This window comes from Artemia sp. Qi Xiang Cuo, chromosome 2 (genome assembly GCF_049724085.1).
Source record: "Artemia sp. Qi Xiang Cuo chromosome 2, ASM4972408v1, whole genome shotgun sequence".
Classification (NCBI taxonomy): Eukaryota; Metazoa; Arthropoda; class Branchiopoda; order Anostraca; family Artemiidae; genus Artemia; species Artemia sp. Qi Xiang Cuo.
Window position 1 is genome coordinate 8609347 of NC_142795.1, and position 19695 is coordinate 8629041.

At 36.2% G+C, this 19695-nt stretch overlaps 1 protein-coding gene across 2 annotated transcripts in view; it reads right to left on the minus strand.

Moving 5' to 3' along the window:
* Ask1 (apoptotic signal-regulating kinase 1) overlaps window positions 1-19695 on the minus strand; it is a 154242-nt gene that overhangs the window by 65421 nt on the left and 69126 nt on the right. For both annotated transcript variants that reach the window (XM_089098979.1, XM_089098971.1), the window contains exons 10-12: window positions 11069-11256; window positions 7898-8069; window positions 5711-5844 (exon numbers count right to left, since the gene is read on the minus strand). In XM_089098979.1, the coding sequence (XP_088955105.1) occupies window positions 5711-5844; window positions 7898-8069; window positions 11069-11256 (494 nt within the window). The remainder of the gene's footprint in view (window positions 1-5710; window positions 5845-7897; window positions 8070-11068; window positions 11257-19695) is intronic.

The window sequence follows — 19695 nt, forward strand, 5'->3', positions numbered from 1 at the left end:
TTGTTCAGCGTAGTTGATTTCCGGATAGAATTTATGTTTTTGAGGAGGAAACGCCCCCGCAGCCCACAGGGCAAGGGTTGTAAGTTATGCCCTGGGGGCATATAATGTATTTTATAGAAGGCTTTGTCGTAGAAACTTCAAAAAGGGCTCATTCGATTGGAAATTCAAAGGGCTAATGCCCTTTTTAATAGTCAAAAGTGATTGGAGGGCAAATAACGCCCCTCTCACGCCAACCCTTTCCCCAAACACATCCAATCAAAATTTGAAATAGCCATTTAGTTCAACGCAGTTGAAAGTTCTGGAAATTAGGTCTTTCAGGATGACAACCCCCCCCCCAGTCCACAGGGCAAGGGTTGTAAGTTATGGCCTGGGGGCATATAAGGTTTTTATAGAAAGCATTGTCGTAGAAACTTTAAAAAGGGCACATTTGGTTGGAAATTGAAATGGCTAGTGCCTTTTTAATATTCAAAAGTGATTGGAAGGCAACTAACACCCTTTCCACGTCCACCATTTATTCAAACACATCCAATCAAAATTTTGAGATAGCCATTTTGTTCAAAGTAGTTGAAAGTTCCGGAAATTATATCTTTGAGGATGACACTCCCCCCACAGCCCTCAGGGTAAGGGTTGTAAGTTATTCCCTGGGGGCATATAAGGTTTTTATTGAAAGCTTGTTCATAGAAACTTGAAAAAGGGCTCATTCGATTAGAAATTCAAAGAGCAAGTGCCCTTTTTAATAGTCGAAAGTGTTTGGAGGGCAACTAACCCCCCTCCCAAGCCCAACATTTCCCTAAACACATCCAATAAAAATTTTTAAAAAATCATTCTGTTCAATGCTATTAAAAGTTGTATGAATTAGGTCTTTGAGGATGATAACCCCCTCAGAGCCCTCGGGGCAAGGGTTGTAAGTTATGCCCTGGGGGCATATAAAGTTTTATAGATAGTGATTTCAAGAAGGGCTCATTCGATTGGAAATTGAAGGACTTGTGCCCTTTTTAATTGTCAAAAGTGATTGGAAGATAACTAACAGCCCTCTCACAGCCAACATTTACCCAAATATATCTAATCAAAATTTTGAGATAGCCGTTTGGTTCGATGTAGTTAAAAAGTCCGGAAATTATCTTTTTGAGGATGAAACTCCACCCGCAGCCCTCAGGGCAAGGGTTGTAAGCTATGCACTGGAGGCATATAAGATTTTTTTTATAGATAGCGTTGTCGTAGAAACTTCAAAAAAGAATCATTCGACTGGAAATTGAAACGGCTAGCGCCCTTTTTAATAGTCGAAAATAACTGGAGGGCAAGTAACGCCCCTCTCACACTCTCCATTTTCCCAAACACATCCAATCAAAATTTTAAGTTAGCCATTTTTTCAACGTAGTTGCAAGGTTTGAAAATTATGTCTTTGAGGATGACAGCCCCCTCACAACCCTCAAGGCAAGGGTTGTAAGTTATGCCCTGGGGCATATAAGTTTTTCAATAGAAAGCGTTGTCGTAGAAACTTCAAAAAGGGCTCATTCGATTGGAAATTGAAAGGGCTAGTGCCCTTTTCAATAGTCGGAAGTGATTGGAGGGCAACTAGCCCCTCTCTCATGCCCACCATTTCCCCAAAAACCTCCAATCAAAATTTTTAGATAGCAATTTTGTTCAACGTAGTTGAAAGTTCTGGAAATTAGGTCTTTAAGGAAGATAATCCCCCCCAGCGCTCAGGGCAAAGGTTATAAGTTATGCCCTTGGGGCATATAAGACTTTTATTGAAAGTGTTGTCGGAGAAACTTCAAAAGGGATCATTGGATTGGAAATTGAAAGAGTTAGTTCCTTTTTTAATAGTTGAAAGTGATTGGAGAGCAACTAACGCCCCTCTCACGCCCACCATTTCCCCAAACACATCCAATCAAAATTTTGATATAGCTATTTTGTTTAACGTAGTTGAAGGATCTGGAAATTAGGTCTTTAAGGATGACAACCCCCTTACAGCCCTCAGGGCAAGGGTTGTAATTTATGTCCTGGGGGCATATAAGGTGTTTATAGAAAGCGTTGTCGTAGAAACTCAAGAAGGGCTCATTCGATTGGAAATTGAAAGGGCTAGTACCCTTTTTAATAGTCGAAAATGATTGGAAGCTTTTTTCGTTTAAACCAAGGCATGTCGCATCGAAAGAGTTGTCGTAGGAACTTTGAAAAGGGCTCATTCGATTGAAAACAGAAACGGCTAATGCCCTTTTTAATAGTCGAAAGTGATTAGAGGGCAATTAATCACCCTCCCACGCGCACCCTCCCATTTGCCCATTAAGTTTAAAAACTAAATGTTGCCTTAAGATTAAATCAAAATGCACTGTGTTAATGCAAATTCCTAATAAGGCATCTCAGCAGTATTCCAAGAACGACTGAGGGTATTATGTTCCAACTTTCGGGGCTACTTCTGCTCTTAAAATTCAACCAAATCAAAATAGCGTAAGTGTATCCAAGCTATCAAAGAAAGTAAGCAGATTTTTTGCGAATGGTATCAAGTTTTCTATTTCAGGTAAACTAGAGGAGGTATGAAAATAAATTCAACATTACTAGTCGTGCCCAGATTTGTAAGAGGGTGTATGTTGTTAAAATTACTGAAAATTTTTTCTCCAGCATACAAATAGCAGGCCAAACTATAAAGTCTTAAAAAAACGAATAGATTTGATGTATTATTTTATTTTTCCCCTGAAAAGACTATGTCAATATAAAACGAATAGAAATTAGTAAAAAAACTTTTTCCATAAAATAAATTTTTCAAAGAAAAGTAAAGAACTCCATTAAACCGAAAATGAGCAAAAATAAAATCAAATAATCTAACAAGCATGAAACTACCACAAAACAACATCGATAAACAAATGAAACCCAAAACAAACAGAAATTACAATAAATAACCGAGTCAAACTCAAAACGAGCAGAAATTAACATGAGTAAGGCTCGAAACCCCTATGCATTCCCAAGGCCGGAACATAAGTTACACTTCACTGAAAAAAATACAAATGAATGTGCATTTTCAGTTAAATATACATATGATATTTAGTAATTAAAATGTTAATATTATTTGCTTTATTAAAGTTATAAAAGTAAAAACCTTTATATTTTTCAGTAAAGTGCAAATTATTTTATTATAATTAATTATTGGCTTTTTGTGCGTCAGAGTTGAATAGGTTGCAATTTGTTCTTTTCCACATAGAAAATTCTTGTTGTACTATCTATCGGGATAAATTAAGAGTATTCCTGTTAGAACCTTCATCCCCCCCCCCACCCAGTTCAATTTAGCATATGAGTATCATCTCTGCAATATACTTAAAGCATTTTTGCAAAAAGAGAAGAGCTGTCACCCCATAGCACCCATATTGTAGGCTTAGTCCAAAAATATCCCTCAGAAAGAAGGGGGGTTACAGCCATGACTCTCAAAGTGGGGCACAGGCTCCACCGGTGGGACATGGCAATATTTCGGCAGGTCACAGGGCAGGACGTGGACCTTTTGGGTGACTAAATTTTGGAGCCTTAATTTTGAACACAAAAAAAAATTATGTTATTTTGAACACAAAATTTTGATTTTGTGTTCAAAATTGGAGCCTTAATTTTGAACACAAAAAACACAAAAAAAAAAACACAAAAAAATGTTCATGCAAATGACGGCCCATTCATAAGCATTTAAAGAGCAAAAAAGATGCATGATAGTATTTTAATACATAACGCATTGTACAAAAGGTAATTTATACAAGCAACATTTTTCATTAGCATAAAATATGTCTAGAGGACGACCCTAAAAAACAACAACATGTTAATGGCTTTTAAAGCTTCAATCATGTGAATACATGTAAAATTTGGAAGAACACAATTAATATTTGACGGGGGTGGGAGGGGGGTTAGAACTTTAGAAATGCCTATGTGAGGCAAGGCTTGAAATTGTTTGAGAATTACTGGAATAGAGAGTAAATCCTCTCTTCCTCCGGATTCATCTGAATGACCGGTTCCTGGAAATAAAAATAGGCCTGAAATGCAATTCTTGCGGTTTCAGTCTTCTCCTCCGCTCACTGAAAGATCCATTGGCCCTGCTTTCCAATAGACGATTTGCAAATACAAACCGCTGTGCATGAATTAATGAACTGACATAACACCCCACAGATCCTGGGGAAAAGGCTGTATTTTATTGCAATTTTCCCATTGTTATCGTATCTTTCATAGTGAAATATGCGGCAATATTTTTTTTTTTTTGGGGGGGGGATATCCACGTGGAGAATTTTCCGCATTAAGGATATTATCTAGAGGGAATTTCATATACGGAATATTTTCTGTTCGTTTTAAGTTTTAATATTGCTCCCTACTTTTACTTAAAAGACTAGTTTTTTTTGTTTAACCAATATAAAAAGTCAGTCTTGGATGAGTATATTGTTGTCAACATTCTTTTCTTTAGAGTCTCAGTTACTAATGGCGCGAATCTATCTAAACTTACAATTCGTTATTTTAAATTATTTCACCAGCCTTTATGGAACGTATTTGAAATAAGGCCTGCACTTTTGGTAACAGCTAGGAACGAACTGATTCAAGAAGCAACTATACCAGAGGTTCCCAAGTGATTTTGAGCAATGTCCCACCTAAGCATTTCTAAAATTGTGATGCTCCCTTGTCAAATTTTTTTTTTTTTTATTTAAAATTTTAGGTATATTCAACTAAAGAAATCTTAAAAGGCCATTAACTTAGTATCTTTCTTTGGGTTGTCTCCTAGACATATTTTATACTAATGAAAAATATTGTCTGAATACAACAACCCCTTTTTATAAAATATATAATGTCATTGCAATACTATCATGCAATATTGCAATGTTTTTGCTCTTTAAATGCATTTGAATGTGAAGTCATTCACGTGGAAAATGCTTTTTTCCAAATTAAGGCTAAAAAGTATAGTTAGCCGAAGGCTGCATGTCCTGCCCTTGGCCAAGCAAAATATTGCCGTTCTCTACCGGTCGGGCCCGCGCCCACGTTGGAAATCACGGAACTATACGGTTGAGACAGAATTTGTCACAGACCACTTAGGAACCTTGATTGACCTCTAGATTGAATACTGCTCAAGATCATAAGAAATATCATAAGCCGTTGAAAATTACTGCATTTTCAATCGTATGAATGAACACCACATAACTTAAAACAACTAGTCTGTAACTATCTTGATATGCATAAAGCAAGCACAGCCAAAGTAGTTCAAAAAGCAGGACATGAAAAAAGATGATTTTCACCGAATAAGCAAAGGAATTAGTTGGGTTATAATTAGTTGGATAGGTTTCGCTGTTACACATCTTCAAATTTAAGAGAGATGAATAAAAAAAGAATTAAAAGCGGGTTATTTGATTTAGATAAGAAAAAACCTTATACTATGAAAGTTGTGAAAATATAACTAAAAAAGCGAAAATGTAGATTGGGACAAACTCCAAATTCGACTAATCATTTTTATTTACACATTGATACTTCGTTCTAATCAGAGTCAGTGCATAAGTGTTGACTATAAAAGAACGGTATATCTTTCATGCTTTATCTTTTTATCGTCGGGGAGTGATATATACTTATTTGATTTGTTTTATTTCAATCCAGCAGCCTTTGAGGATAGCCGTCTCTTAATCTCAGCTGATAATCTTCATCTAAAATACCGCAGCCCAAGCCAAAAGCAGCTCATGCTATAACTGCGACATAATAAAAAACTTACCCGGAGTCTTTTTCAGGTATTTCTTTAACGGCGATACTGACTTGGGTATTCAGGTCCCGCGCACCATAAACAGTACCGTATGTTCCCTTGCCCAAAACATGTCTTTTCCCTTGGTCATCATACTCGTATTCAAACTGAAATTAAGGTAAAATTCAGCCCGAAAAAAGCCCAATGTCTGGGGAGAAGGGGTTGTGGTATATATGAGATAATAAAAAGTAGAATATAAAATCTACTAAAAAGGTCTTTTCTATTTTTTTAAGGAAGCCTTCATGACAGGACAAACAAAAATTGTTTTTATAAGTTCAATGTTTTATTACTACTTTAACAAATAAAAGACAAGTAACGACATTTACCAAAGGCAAAGCCTCTAATTTTTTAAAAACTAAAATCCTGAGCATGTTCAAAGACACCTTTTGAATTTCTTCATCTGAACAGTATAATATTCCATTTTCAAATGAAAATATTAAAATATTATTGCAAGTTTTTACTGCTTTTTGGTTAAGAAGCCATTATCTTTTTAAAGACAATTATCAAGAAATGTTAATCATCTTGAATTTAGAAAGAATTCTTACTATATGGAAAATGTGTTAGAATCTCTATCATCGCTCTCAGTAACCGAAAAATTATCTTTTACGTACTGAATATTCCTGAAAAGATTCTGCCTTAATCACGTTGCAACGGAAGTGGGGAATGCGGATTTAAGGCTTTAGTTTACCCTCCCCACCCAACTTGGCAAGTTGCAAGAGAACACAAGATAGGATAAAATAATTTTAACAGTTAGAGCCCTCTAGGATACAAGTTAGTGTCATGGATGAAATGTTTCATGCTTTCCAAAGATTAACTTTTTCATTTGATTTCATAAGCCATTTTTTTTCTTCAAACTACCCTTTCTATCCTCATGGTTGGTCTAGGGTTGACAAAGCTAAATTAAGCTGATCTTCCCCTCTTTTTTAAACTGCGACGAAGGATTTTTCTATGAGCCCCAAAGCTTCTTCCTCTGGTTTGCCTTTCATAAAGTTCGATTTTCAGTGTTTCAGTTGTTGTTTTTTTAGAAATATTTTCCAACAGCGACCTAAGACTCTTTTCTTCTGTTCTTTTTTTAATTCTTCTTCTAACTTCTTCTTCTAAATCTTCTTCTAACTTTAATTCTTCTTCAAACTACATTCTGTTCAAACTGCCTTTCCAATCGATTGGTCTCAACTCTGCTAATGGTATCCCTTTTTTCTAATTGTCAAGACTCAGCTACTAACGCAACAGAAAAGCGTAACGCAACAGAAGATAAGCGTAACGTAACAGAAAACGAAGTTGTTTCCTTATCTTTATCCTTCTAACTCCACTAGCCGTACTACAAAATTTCATCTCAAATTAAAATACTGTTTTTCAAATCAAAGTTTGTTGATACAAATCCAGCCCTTCATTATTTCATTCGAAACTCGTGTTTTCAAAAATGACAAAATGTACTTTTTAGTTGTTTTTACTATCATAACTAACATAAAGCCTTTTTCAGCTCATAATACTGTAATGAAACAAAAATTATGTTTTTTCCTTTTAATTAAATTTATTTAAGAAAAATATAGCAAAAGTTTCTAAAGAACAAAAAAAAACTTTCCCGAACATTCTTGAGGCCAGAAATATGATTTTTTTTTTCAAAACCTAGCATTCCAGAGGAGCAATGTAGCCGAAAATTCTTGAAGGGAGTGTCCTCGGTAAGGGACTTGGGTAGCTTGTTCTATTTTTCATTGAAAAAAGGTATGCCTCAAACTCATTCTTTCAACGTCTTTTTATTTTAGAAATGTTAAGAGGGTAAAAATTTTTCAAAAAACGATAGAGTTTATTTGTCGTTTTCCAGTTGTTTTTTTTTATGAGTTTTAGAAAAATGTGCAAAAAATATAGCAAATAAAAAATGAAACTTGCAGTTTCCCTATGACAACATTGTTTTTAGGAATTACTAGTTTTGTGCAGTCAGAAGCGATTAGGATGATCGTATTCATATAAACCCTTCCCTTGGCTTCAGATAATTTCCTACAAAGATTTCAGACCTCTACCTATGCTAACATCCCATGAGGAATCTAAGCCTCTTCCGCACTTATTTCCTCGGAGGACCCTCAGCCTCTTTTTTCCCCAGTTTTCACTTCAAACAGTCGTCCTAGAACACAAATCTAGGTAAATCAAAAATGAAAACAATACCTGAAATTCATCAGGCTCGTCATTACCATCTAAATCAGCAAAACCATTCCGCAATTGGTGCAACAATTCAACAAACCTTTGTCGACAGTTGAAAGATGGAAAGTACATTTGAAAGTCATCAGAATTATGATGTACATACAGGAACATGCATCGGTCATCACTCCTGTACAGCCTAAAAAGAAAAGTAGAGGGACTTATCACCTCTTGCATAAAAACTCCTTTATGTCACAGAATTCACCTGTCAACGTTGAAAGAAGAAGAAAAATAGCATACATCGGCTAGTATTAACCTTAATTTCCTGAATTAATCTGCTTGGCTAACTTCCTGCATGCAGGATTCGATCACGTTTGGACTAGGATGACATATTGCTTTTTACTATGGAAATTTCATTTCCTTATTTACAGATTTCGTCTTTCTATATTAAATAAGATTAATAAAGACACAAATCGCGCAGTAATATTCTTGAGAATGTAAATGAAAAACACCATGCATCTCTTAATCTCTTGACCTACCCACGAAAACTATATATAGCTATAATCCCATCTTGTTTTTCACTAGGTAGCATAGGAGGAAGTAAACTATCCCTTAAAGTATTTTAAGGAGGACACCCGTTTGTAAAATAAAGATACTTATGGCATTTATATAGATCAATTGTGGCTGAAAATCAAAAGGTGCTACCCTAATTTTGGAATATATCCTAATTTTAGTAAATTGTCTTATATCTTGAGCAAAGGGGCAACGTATGTGCGAATTTATTTCATTTTTATACGTAAAACAAAGTCCAGAATCTTGTCACTTGCATGTGTATCAGAAGGGGTTGCCATAACTCAAACAAACTTGATAGTAAAAGTTAGCATCCCAGTTATGCATTTAGAATGTTCAGACCCGACCCAAACTCTGCTGGGGCCTGGGACCCCATAACTATTGTGATCGGGGCATATACCGGACGGGATAGTCAGATCTCGACCATACTTGGTTTAAAGTAAGAGCTAGTGGCGTAGTAACGTCTTTTGGGATCAGAGCACGACCAAACTCTACAAGGGAGGGGGAATCGGCTAAAATAGGAGAAGAGTAAGCGTACTAGTGATTTGTTTGGAGGTCCATATCTGACTCGACGTCGGGAGGGGGGGGAGGCGTTGTCTAAATTTTCGTCAGTAGAGTAGGGCTGCTAAATTTGTGTCATTAAGACACCAACGAAAAAAGATGGTAAAATCTCTTTACACTTTTTAGTGATGAGAATCTGAAGTTTATAGTGAAGGAGCAGGACCTTGAATTCTTGGCATCAAGACATTCAGCAGTGGAGATTTTCAAACCCCAACTAGGTTTGGACAGAAGGAAGAATGAGGGTCTTAGTAATGAATTTGGGGGAGTGGATCCCTACCTAGTCAGACCTCTGCAGGGGGTCCTAATTTAATTATCATTACGATATATACCAGAATAGTTAGACGTTTCTCGATCGAACTAAGAAGGGAATTAAAAATAAGGTTCCTAGTTGTTCCTTCTGATACTTTACTCGAACAGGTCTATTTAGGGGAGATGGTCCCTTAAATCTTGCAAGTCTTGCTATTAGAACATTTACCAGAAGCGGTTGTCAGATCTCAACAAAACTTGGGGAAAATTATCAGCCAATATCATAGTTATATTTTTGGTACATGGGCGCAAGCCCCCCTTTGCAGAGAGAGAGTTCCTAATTTTTTGTCAGGGCATCTACAAGAAGGAATTGTCAGATCCATTGGCGCCCATAAGCTGAATTTTAGGGGATGGGGGCTTAGCTGGTCTAATCGGCACTTCCAATGCTGTATAATAGAAATCTCAAAACCAAAATATAGAAAATAAAGCAGCATCATTCAGCCAGGGGGGAAGGGGGCTGGAGCCCCCCTCTGCCGTGCCCCTCCCCCATACAGGCACCCATGGTCAGATCTCAGCCAAACTTTCCAGAAAGCCTGAACAAGCTAATTGCTCTAGCATGCCATCTATAAATATCACTTGACTGAAAGAGCTACTGTGCTTTTTGGGGGTCCATAATAGATATTATCTCTGGGTGATAAGAGATGAGGAAGTTGAATTCTATTTCATCTTACCACTTTCCACATACGATCTTTGGCTTTTATTTTTATCCACTTTCTAGAAAAAAACCTACTTCATAAATATTATATTTTGATCTATATAACAGAATGGCAGTGTGCTTTCCGTCAATATATTCATTCAAATATACTATATCTCCTATCAATGCTTCTTGAGATAATTGAAAAATAAACGTTTGATAATAAAGTTGTTTATGTCACATCCGCAAAGATTAAATCCCGTTTTGTCAAGAAATTTGTTATCCATTTTCAATTTTTTCACTCTCCTATAAAGTTTATGTTAGATGGCTTAACACTACGTCTCCACAACATTAGGCTTTGAGTTAGTGGGAAATGAACATCCTGAAATTAGGATAAAATAATTAAAGGAAAACAAACACAATGATTAATAAACAAAGGCCGTATTTATGAGCCAGGGGGAAAAGCCTTGGTTCTAGCTAGTAAATGGTCTCAATAATCTAACTAGATATACTTATGATTAGCTTTTTATTTCTTCTTGAGAAATAGCCAATTCTGCAATATATGCTTGCAAATATGTACAATACAAAATAATACAAATATGTACAAGCATATATGTACAAATATGTACAAGCTTGTACATATTTGTACCTGTGCAGACTTGTATTTAATTTTTTACATATTTTCTTTAGCCTGTATTTGTTCAATAGCGAATTGTTGTAACACCCTATTGATGGATGTAATTCTCGACGACAAGATGCAGATAAATTGGGCGTTGCAACCGTTCGGTTGGACTTGTTGTGTAAACAGCAAGTTCCCGATTGTTCCTTTTCATGATTCAGTGCGGCAACGAAGTAGGAATGTACGTAAAAATCTTAATTATTATGTAACAACCAAATAAAATATCATAGAAGGTCCGGGTTTTCAGGTACAAATAGACCGAAAACAGAGCAAGGGGACAAAAAAAGCCCTTGGTGCCTAAACACTAGACCTTGAGTTATCGGGAAACACGCATCCTGACAACAGCCTAAAATAATTAAAGGAAAATAAATACAATGATAAAAAAACGCTTTGTTTTGCCAGGGGAAAAAGTCTCGGTTTTCTCAATGATCTAACTAGATATACTTACGAATAGCTTTTTATTTCTTCTGGGGAAAATAGCCAATTGTGCAGACTCGTACATTTCTTTTCTTTCATATGATCCAAGCACGAGTTCACAATCTCCATGGATTTTTCTTCAGCCCCAAGATTAACATTGACATGACTAGGGACGAAAATCTTGGTTGATTCAAACTTTCTCTGTTCCATGATTAGAATCTGTTTAAAGAGTGCAATTAAAATATATGCTTTGTTTACTAGAACACGATTTTGTCGAACACGATACCCGTACTATCCTGATAAATAAATTGCAGTCTTGCCTGATAAAAATATATCTAATAAATCACGATGATAAACAACCCTTAAAACTAAATCAGAGTATATAATTTCAAGCCACAACAACTCGAGGCATTAGTCTTTGGTACAGATAGCAACGTACCAAGGAACAAGGTCTGTTGCTCAAGATGAGGATATTGGTTCTTTATCTTATTGCAATATTCGTTCTTGGGGATACAACATTTCAAAAATGGCCGAAAGTGTCAATTTAACGAAGGCAGTTGTACAGAGTGTGTTGAACTCAAATCCTTCGGAAGAGAAGGAAAGTCCTTACTCCACTGTGCTAGTGGCAAATTGTAGCATAAATATACCATTCAGTTTATGATGTCTAAGACGTGATAAAAATGTGTGAAAAATTATCCCATACGATTGAAGAACAATTAACTTTTTCGTCTCCTCTATTATGTTAGAAAAACATCATTACCGAATTTCTTTTCTTATAAGTATTTATGCTAGCTACCGCTGCAACCCCGATAATAGTTTACTTCTTTTTGATCTGATTCTAGTTTTAGGAGTTATGGGTTTTTGTATTTCAAACAGTTCATCGTAACGAACTGTATAGTAAGAGCGACCCGGTTCAATAATAACTAAAACTATAAATAATAGAATTTTGATACCAAGATATATACCAAAAGAATCGTATTTTTATGCTGATTTTAAATATATAAATTTCGTCAAGTTTAGTCTTACCTATCAAAATTTAAGAGCCTGGGAAAATTTGCCTTATTTCCGAAAAGGGGGAAACGACCCCAAAAAGTCAGAGAATCTTAATCACACCATCAGATTCAGGGTATCAGAGAACCTTACTGTAGATCAGGGTTTCCTAAACTTTTTTAATTCACGACCCCATTTATGATTGCAAGTTTCCTGGCGACCACATATAAATATAATTGAAAGACGAAGAAATATTTTTTGATGATTTAATTAATAGGTAACAAGATACATATATACATAAAAATATATAGTTCTAGAATTTGTTTAGAAACATACAAAAATAAAAATAAAGAATTCCAAATAAGTTGAAAAGTTTTCTTTATAATACTTACAAAAATTATGCCGTATTTTTCATCAAAATTGCATTTTTGCTAAAACATAAGCAAAAGAGAATTCTGACTGTCTTAGTTCATTCGAATATATTCGAACGCACACGTTGGGTGGTAAATATTAAATTAAAATGAAAAAAAAAATTAGTGAGATGGATGTGCCTGTTTTTTTATTGCATAACAAATTAAATCTAGGCGGAATGTTTGACACTGCTGGACGTATGAACTCTTCAACATTTTCTAGCGATGAACGATATTGGAGTTTGATATGTGTTAAAGCTCATAAAGCAACTTCATATAAATATGTGCTGTTGATTGGCAGAAGAACATATAATGCCATATCTGCGATTTTGGGAAATTCAGTTCTAGTTCTGATCCAGAATTCAGTCAAGGGCTTTTTTGGAAATTGTAGTTTTAAGTTTGAATCAATCGAAAGCTCAGCAAATTCCTCTTGAATTTTAAGTGGCGTGTACTTTACTTACTTACTTAGGTCTCCTGCCGGGTACTACTCGGCGTAGAGAGTGACGTCTGCCTCCTCGATCCACTTTGGTCCATTGCAAGGTTTTGCGCTTCACTCAGTTTGATGTTTGCCATCGCTAGGAACTCGGATACGCTGTCGGACCATCGCTTCTTTGGTTGGCCGTGAGGTCGCTTCCAACCGGCTTTGACAACGTCAAAGTCGAAGATCATCTTTGCAGGTAAGTGCGGGGGCATTCAAAGTAGATGTCCAAAACACCGTGAGCTATGCTCAGCTGCTTGGGTAGAAAACAGGGACTGCTTGGTGAGATGCAGTAGCTTCTCGTTACTCACGAAGTTGACCCACCATAGACCATCTATCCTTTTCAGACTCTTCGACTGGAATCTATCGATGGCCATTAGGGTTGCAGCTGATGATTGCCAAGTCTCAGCTGAAGATCACAGAACTGACGAGGTTGTTGAAAATTCGCAGTTTGGTTGAACGACTGATATTCAGTTTTCGCCAAAGCTGATGGTTCAACCTGCCCATGGCAGAAGACGCCTTGGATAGCCTTGCTTGCAGATCGGGGAGAAGGGAGCCATCTGAAACAATCGTGGATTCCAGGTAGGTAAACTTTTGGACAGCTTCTATGCTAGTTGTTCCGTCCAGACTTACTGGAGAAATGACAGCAGGAGAAGACTGGTCTATGGCCATAATTTCGTTTCGTTCCAGTTTATCTGCAGTCCCACAATTGCGGGTTTTCTCGTAAGATTTGAAGCGCTTTTAGCAACTGATCCATGGAGGCCACTAGGATGGTCTGGTCGTCAGCAAGATTAGCATCTCAAAATGACGCGATCTCCAAACTTGAGTCCAAAGTTGAGACGTGAAGTCGTTTTTGTCATAGCGTGGTCTATGATGACATTGAAGAGCTCTGGGGTCACTGAACATCCTTGATGCACCCCTGTCGTGATTCAGAAGAATGGTTTGCGCCGGCCGTTGACTTGAGCACAGCTCTCTGTGCCATGGTATAAAGCTTTGAAGAGTCTGCAGTATTTCTCTGGGAGGCCAGTCGATGCTATAATCTTCCAAAGTACCTGTCGGTCCGTTAAGTCGAACGCAGTCAACGCAGTCAATCGAACGGAAGTCAAAGAAGGCAAAAAAAAACCTTCTGGTGGAACTCCGTGACTTTTTCTATTATCTGACAAATACTGAAAATCTGCAAGATGGTGGAACGGTCCGACATAAAAGCAGCTTGTTCAGGTCACCGAATCCCATGAACAACATTCCGACAACGATCCACCAAGACCATTGAGAAAAGTTTTTCTGGGACTGACAGCAGAGTTATTCCACGGTAGTTTGAAATCCATATATAATATAAAATATGTACAGAACTAGATCTCTAGCGCTTTTAAGTGATCTACAATAATTTTTGCAATAAGTTTTACAATGGCTTTTCTCGATTATAAAATTGTCGACACTGGAAAATATTTTGAACGATTTTTTTTTCTATCCTATCTTTCTAAATTTTAATCTTTTTAATAAAACTTTCAATTTTATCATTAGAAGCAAATATATCACAATTTTTTTTCTTGAAGAGACAAGTTGGGATCGTTTAATTTCGCAAAGATATCCAACAAACAACGCAGTTTCGTTCGGTGAAGAATATTTCAATTCCGTCTTTTAATAGTAATAATCTTCTTAAACTTTGACCTCTTGACAGCCATCTTACTTCTGTATGTAATAACAAAATGGTATAGACGGAATCCATATTCTAACAAAGATTTGAAAATAAGTGACTGTTAAGTGTTTTTTTGCTGCAAGGGCCTCTCGGTGAATAAGGCAGTGAGTAAAAGTTACATGGTTATAATGAGTAGCTTGAAAAAATGATTTGAAACCAAGGTTTTTGACCGTCATCGCTTTTGCACCATCTGTACATATTCCACAGCAAACATTTGCTGTGGAAACCCAAATGAATGACTTAAAATAACAATTTTTAACAAGAAATGTCGAAAAAATGTTTTTGGGGGGATAAAGTGATGGCAGCGGAGTGTCTTAGAGTAGTTATAGTGCTGTTTTGTGGATCGAATTGCTTACGAAAAACCCGAATGAATGAGTTGAAATAAATATTTTTAACGAGAAATGTTTGAAACCTTTAGTCTTAAAAAATCCATCAACTTTACAATATGTGTCTTTTCCTGTAGTATGTTATAAAAATTTAACTTCAAAATCTCTTGCGACCCCGTGATTTTGCTACGCGACCCCATTTGGGGTCGCAACCCATAGTTTAGGAAAGCCTGCTGTAGAGGTTTCAAGCTCCTATCTCCAAAATGTGGAATCTAGTATTTTTGCCAGCAGAATGATCACGGATGTGTGTTTATTTGTTTGTTTGTTTGTTAGTTTTCCTTTTCCCCAGGGGTTATCGTATCGAACCAGTGGTTCTAAAATGTCGGGAGAGGGCTCATTCGAGCGGAAATTAAAAGTTCTAGTTCCTTTTATAATTAAAAATTTAAATTTAATTAAATTTAAAACTTTTTTTTATTTAAATTCCACTAAAAACTATACATTTATTGCCAATATTGATGGATGCCAACCATCCTAGCAGAAAGTGGACCTCTCATGGTACCATTAACAAACTGTGAAAAACATGTTACGCATAAGACATGATAATAAATTCGTTAATCAAACAGTTCGTGGTAACGAAAGTAAGGAGCGACCCGACTCAATCGCAACCAAAACTCTAGAAAACGGGTTTTTGATACCAATAGATACATCAAAAGAATCAGATTTCAATGCTGATTTCAAATATATAACTTTCATCAAGTTCAGTCCTACCCATCAAAAGTTACGCGCCTGACAAAATTTGGCTGATTTTCGAAAAAAGCTGGAAAGACCCCCTAAAAGTTATAGAACCTTGATGAAAATCCCACAATCATATTCAGCGTATCAGAGAATCGTATTGTCGAAGTTTAAATCACCTATCGACAAAAATATGGAATTTTGAATTTTTTGCCAGAATAAAGATCACGGATGCGTGTTTATTTTTTTTTTTTTTCCCAGGTGTGTCCGTATCGACCCAGGGGTCCTATAATATCGTGGGAGGGCGCATTGGAACGGAAATTAAAAGTTCTAGTGTCCTTTTTAAGTGGCAAAAAAAGGAGGGCAACTAGGCCCCCTCCCACGCTCATTTTTTTCCCAAAGTCACCTGATCAAAATTTTGAGATAGCCTTTTTGTTCAGCATGGTTGAAAATATGATAAATATGTCCTTTAGGATGACTTAATCCCCCGAAGTCCCCGGGGGGAGGGCTGAAAGTTATGAACTTTGCCCAATGTTAACATATAGTATTGGTTTTCAGGGGGGATTTTTTCTGTTAGTAGGAGGGTGGGTGGGTTGGGGGTTATGTGGGAGAATCTTTCCAAGAAGGAAGTTTTCATGGGAGAAGGGACATTGCTATGAAGGGGGCGCCGGATTTCCCAGCATTATTAAAAAAAATAACAACAGAAATTAAATATAAAAAAAAACAAGTTTTCCAACTGAAAATAAGGAGTAACATCAAAATTTAAAGCGAACAGAAAATATTACGTGTATGATTGGGTTCACCCCCTAGTCAGTACCTCGCTCTTTAAGCCAAAGATTTTTTAGTACTTTCATAAGAGCTATTTATTCTAAATAACGGCCTTTGTGATTAAAGGGTCATTTTTAAAGAATTGGAACAAAATTCGAACTTTAGCTTAAGGAGCGAGGTATGGACTAGTAGGCGAACCCCCTAATATGCGTATTAAAAATATATGAATATAGAAGTTCGTTACGTAAGTTAATTCGCAAGTTACGTATATTTTATTACTAAAAAAAACGTTCGTAAATAAAATTAAACAGCTTTCGAGAACGCCACTTAACCAAATAAAAGTAAAATTAATATGCAAATTTTGTTTTAATTATTTATGTACGGTGAGCCAAAATCAAAACCTGCATTAATTCAAAAACGTTCAAAAATTAAATAAAAAAAATAAGTTTTTTTGACTGAAAGTAAAGAACGACGTTAAAACTTAAAACGAACAGAAGTCCTGTTGACGTATCTATTGGTATTAAAATTCTGTTTTTTAGAGTTTCGGTTACTATTGAGCCGGATCGCCTCTTACTTACGGTTCGCTACCACGACTACTGTATGGGCTAATCATGCACTTCGTAATTATCAAACTACCAGGTTTGTTGGAAAAACCCAAGTAACGGGTGCCGTTCCGGTTCTGACCTTGAGCCCGGGGTAAAATCTTGATTATACTCCCCCCCCCCTTGTCTCCCAAAATTTTCAGGGCGAATTTTGACAAAATTTTCATTTGTTACAAAAATTATTTTCGAGATACTTATTATTTAATTATTTTAATTTTTTCATTTTATTATTCAATTAATAATTTATCAATTTTTTCATTTATTAATTGCACTTTCATAACATTTCAAAAAATTACAAAATGATTATGACCGTTAGATTATTTATTTGAACTTTTGTGCCTCTAAAATTTCTGCGTGGGGGGGAATTGGCATCGTATGGCGTTACTTCATAGTGCTGGCGTGCTTTGACTTAGGTACACTGGATTTAGTAAAAAAAAATGTTTAGACACCCAATTTTTCAGCGACTTTTTTATTAGTCCAAAGGGATTGTAAAGGTAATTAACCTTAAAAAGATCCCTATAAAACAATTAGGTACACAATCTACAATTTGAAGAAGTTGACAAATGCAGGATTAAGTCCTTTTATCCTTGTTTTGTATAAAAAAGAATGGAGACCAATAACAGTAGCTATGTAGTATTATTAGTAAAGACGGTGGGAGTAGTGAAGATGTTAAAAGTAGAATAGCCAAGGCTCAGGGTGTTTTTTCACAGTTAAAAAAGTTTTGAAGAATAGGAAGATAAGTCTGCAAACCAAGATTAGAATATTGGAAGGTACAGTGATGACAGTGGTCAAATGCGGCTCTGGAGAATGGGTGCTCCGAAAAGGGGATGAAGATTTACTAGATGTTTTCCAGAGAAATTGCCTACGGATTGTTCTGGGTACCTGTCTGACTGACTGTAACAGTAGGTTGTACGAAAAATGTGGTTCAATCCCGCTTTCTAGGGCTATAATGAAAGAAAGGCTGAGATGGCTAGGGCAAGTTCTGCGGATGAAGGATGACAGATTGTCGAAGATTGTCTTTTTCGGCCAACCGTCTAGGGCTAAACAGAAAGTAGGTCGTCTTCGTCTGGGGTAAAAATCGGTTTGATCATTTCTTTAACTGACCGGATCTTCAGTATATGCTCTCCAAAACTTTTTGAGGAGGATTTGTCGGTTCTAAGAAAAATACCAATAAGTAATATGTATCCAGAGTGGTTAATTAACAAGACTTTTTCAAAAAGAAGGAAAAGTTTCTAGAGATTTCTAACGAAGTCTTGGAGACAACTCGGGAGAAGGATGTTTTTTGCTCCTTACCATATGTACCCGGGCTAAGTGAAAAACTTAAAAGAATTTTACAAAGTAATGGTCTAAAGGTAGCTTTAAAGAGTAATAATACTTTGGGTAGTTTTCTAAATTCTGGGAAGGATCTGACTTCATTGGGGCAAAAAGTGGGGTCTATCAGATCCCATGTACTTGCAGAAGCTCATATGTGGGACGTACTACCCAGAATTTGTAAGAGATTATTACAGCATAAAGACTCAGTTTCATCGGCTTTAAAGCTAGATTCTAATACTGAAGATTTTACTTCAGCCCTTTCAGAACACATCTTTAATTTTCCGGACCATTTTGTTTTGTTCGATAATGTCTCTTTGATTTCTAGGGACCGGGGTTTAAAGCAAAATTTTCGTGAAACTATTGAAATAAAGAAAATTTTATTCAAGAATATAGCTTTAAATCGTGACACAGGTGAATTTGGGTTGAACTCTATCTACGATAATTTATTAAAATCTGATAGAGTAAAGTAAATACTTTCTTAGACCACACTACTTTTCCATTTACAAAAAATTAAGCGAGAAAAACGGGTTTTAATTTTTATAAAGCAGTGAATACAATAAAATAAATACTAAATTAAACAAAAATACTCCGAATATTTCGGCCCCCAAGTATGTACCCTAAGTATACCCAGAGACCTGACCTGACGGCTCAAACTGTGAATTCTCTAAACCTTAGCCAAGACCATGATAATTATAATAATAACACATAAAGAAAGAAAGAAAAAAAATATAAACAAATAGGAAACAAAAATATTTGTATTTTTTATATTTATATTTTTTACCAATGAGAATTATAGACCATTTTGTAGCACACCCTAGGAAGATAGAAGAGTTATTTGAAACTAAAATTTTTCTTTATTTCTGGGTAATCTTGTTCTGGAATGAAATTTTGAATTGAAAATCAAAATTGTTATTCGTTAAGAGCTAGGAACAGGTATATTGTCCCGCTTGCTAAGAACGAGAGATGAAAATTAATTATAAGGTATCAACTACTAATCGCAAATAAATGTAAGTTATCTGATTCAGTGAGTGAGTTATCTTCGCAACTTTTCTTTGAACAGATTCCATGGAGAATGGTTCTTTCAGCTTACAGAAGCAGGCAGTGGCGGATCCAGGATTTTTTTTTGGGGGGGGGGGGCAAAATAGGTTGATCCGATAAACTAGCATTAGGAGCAAGTCTAATTAACCGAAACCTGCGTTAATTAATTAAGTTACACTACTTTAGACTATGTTTGGGGGCGCGCGCCCCCCTCTACCCCTGGATCCGCCACTGGTAGCAGGCTAGGTACTTTGATGATATAGCCCCTACCGCCGAAATTGTTCATTCACTGACGCATTATAGA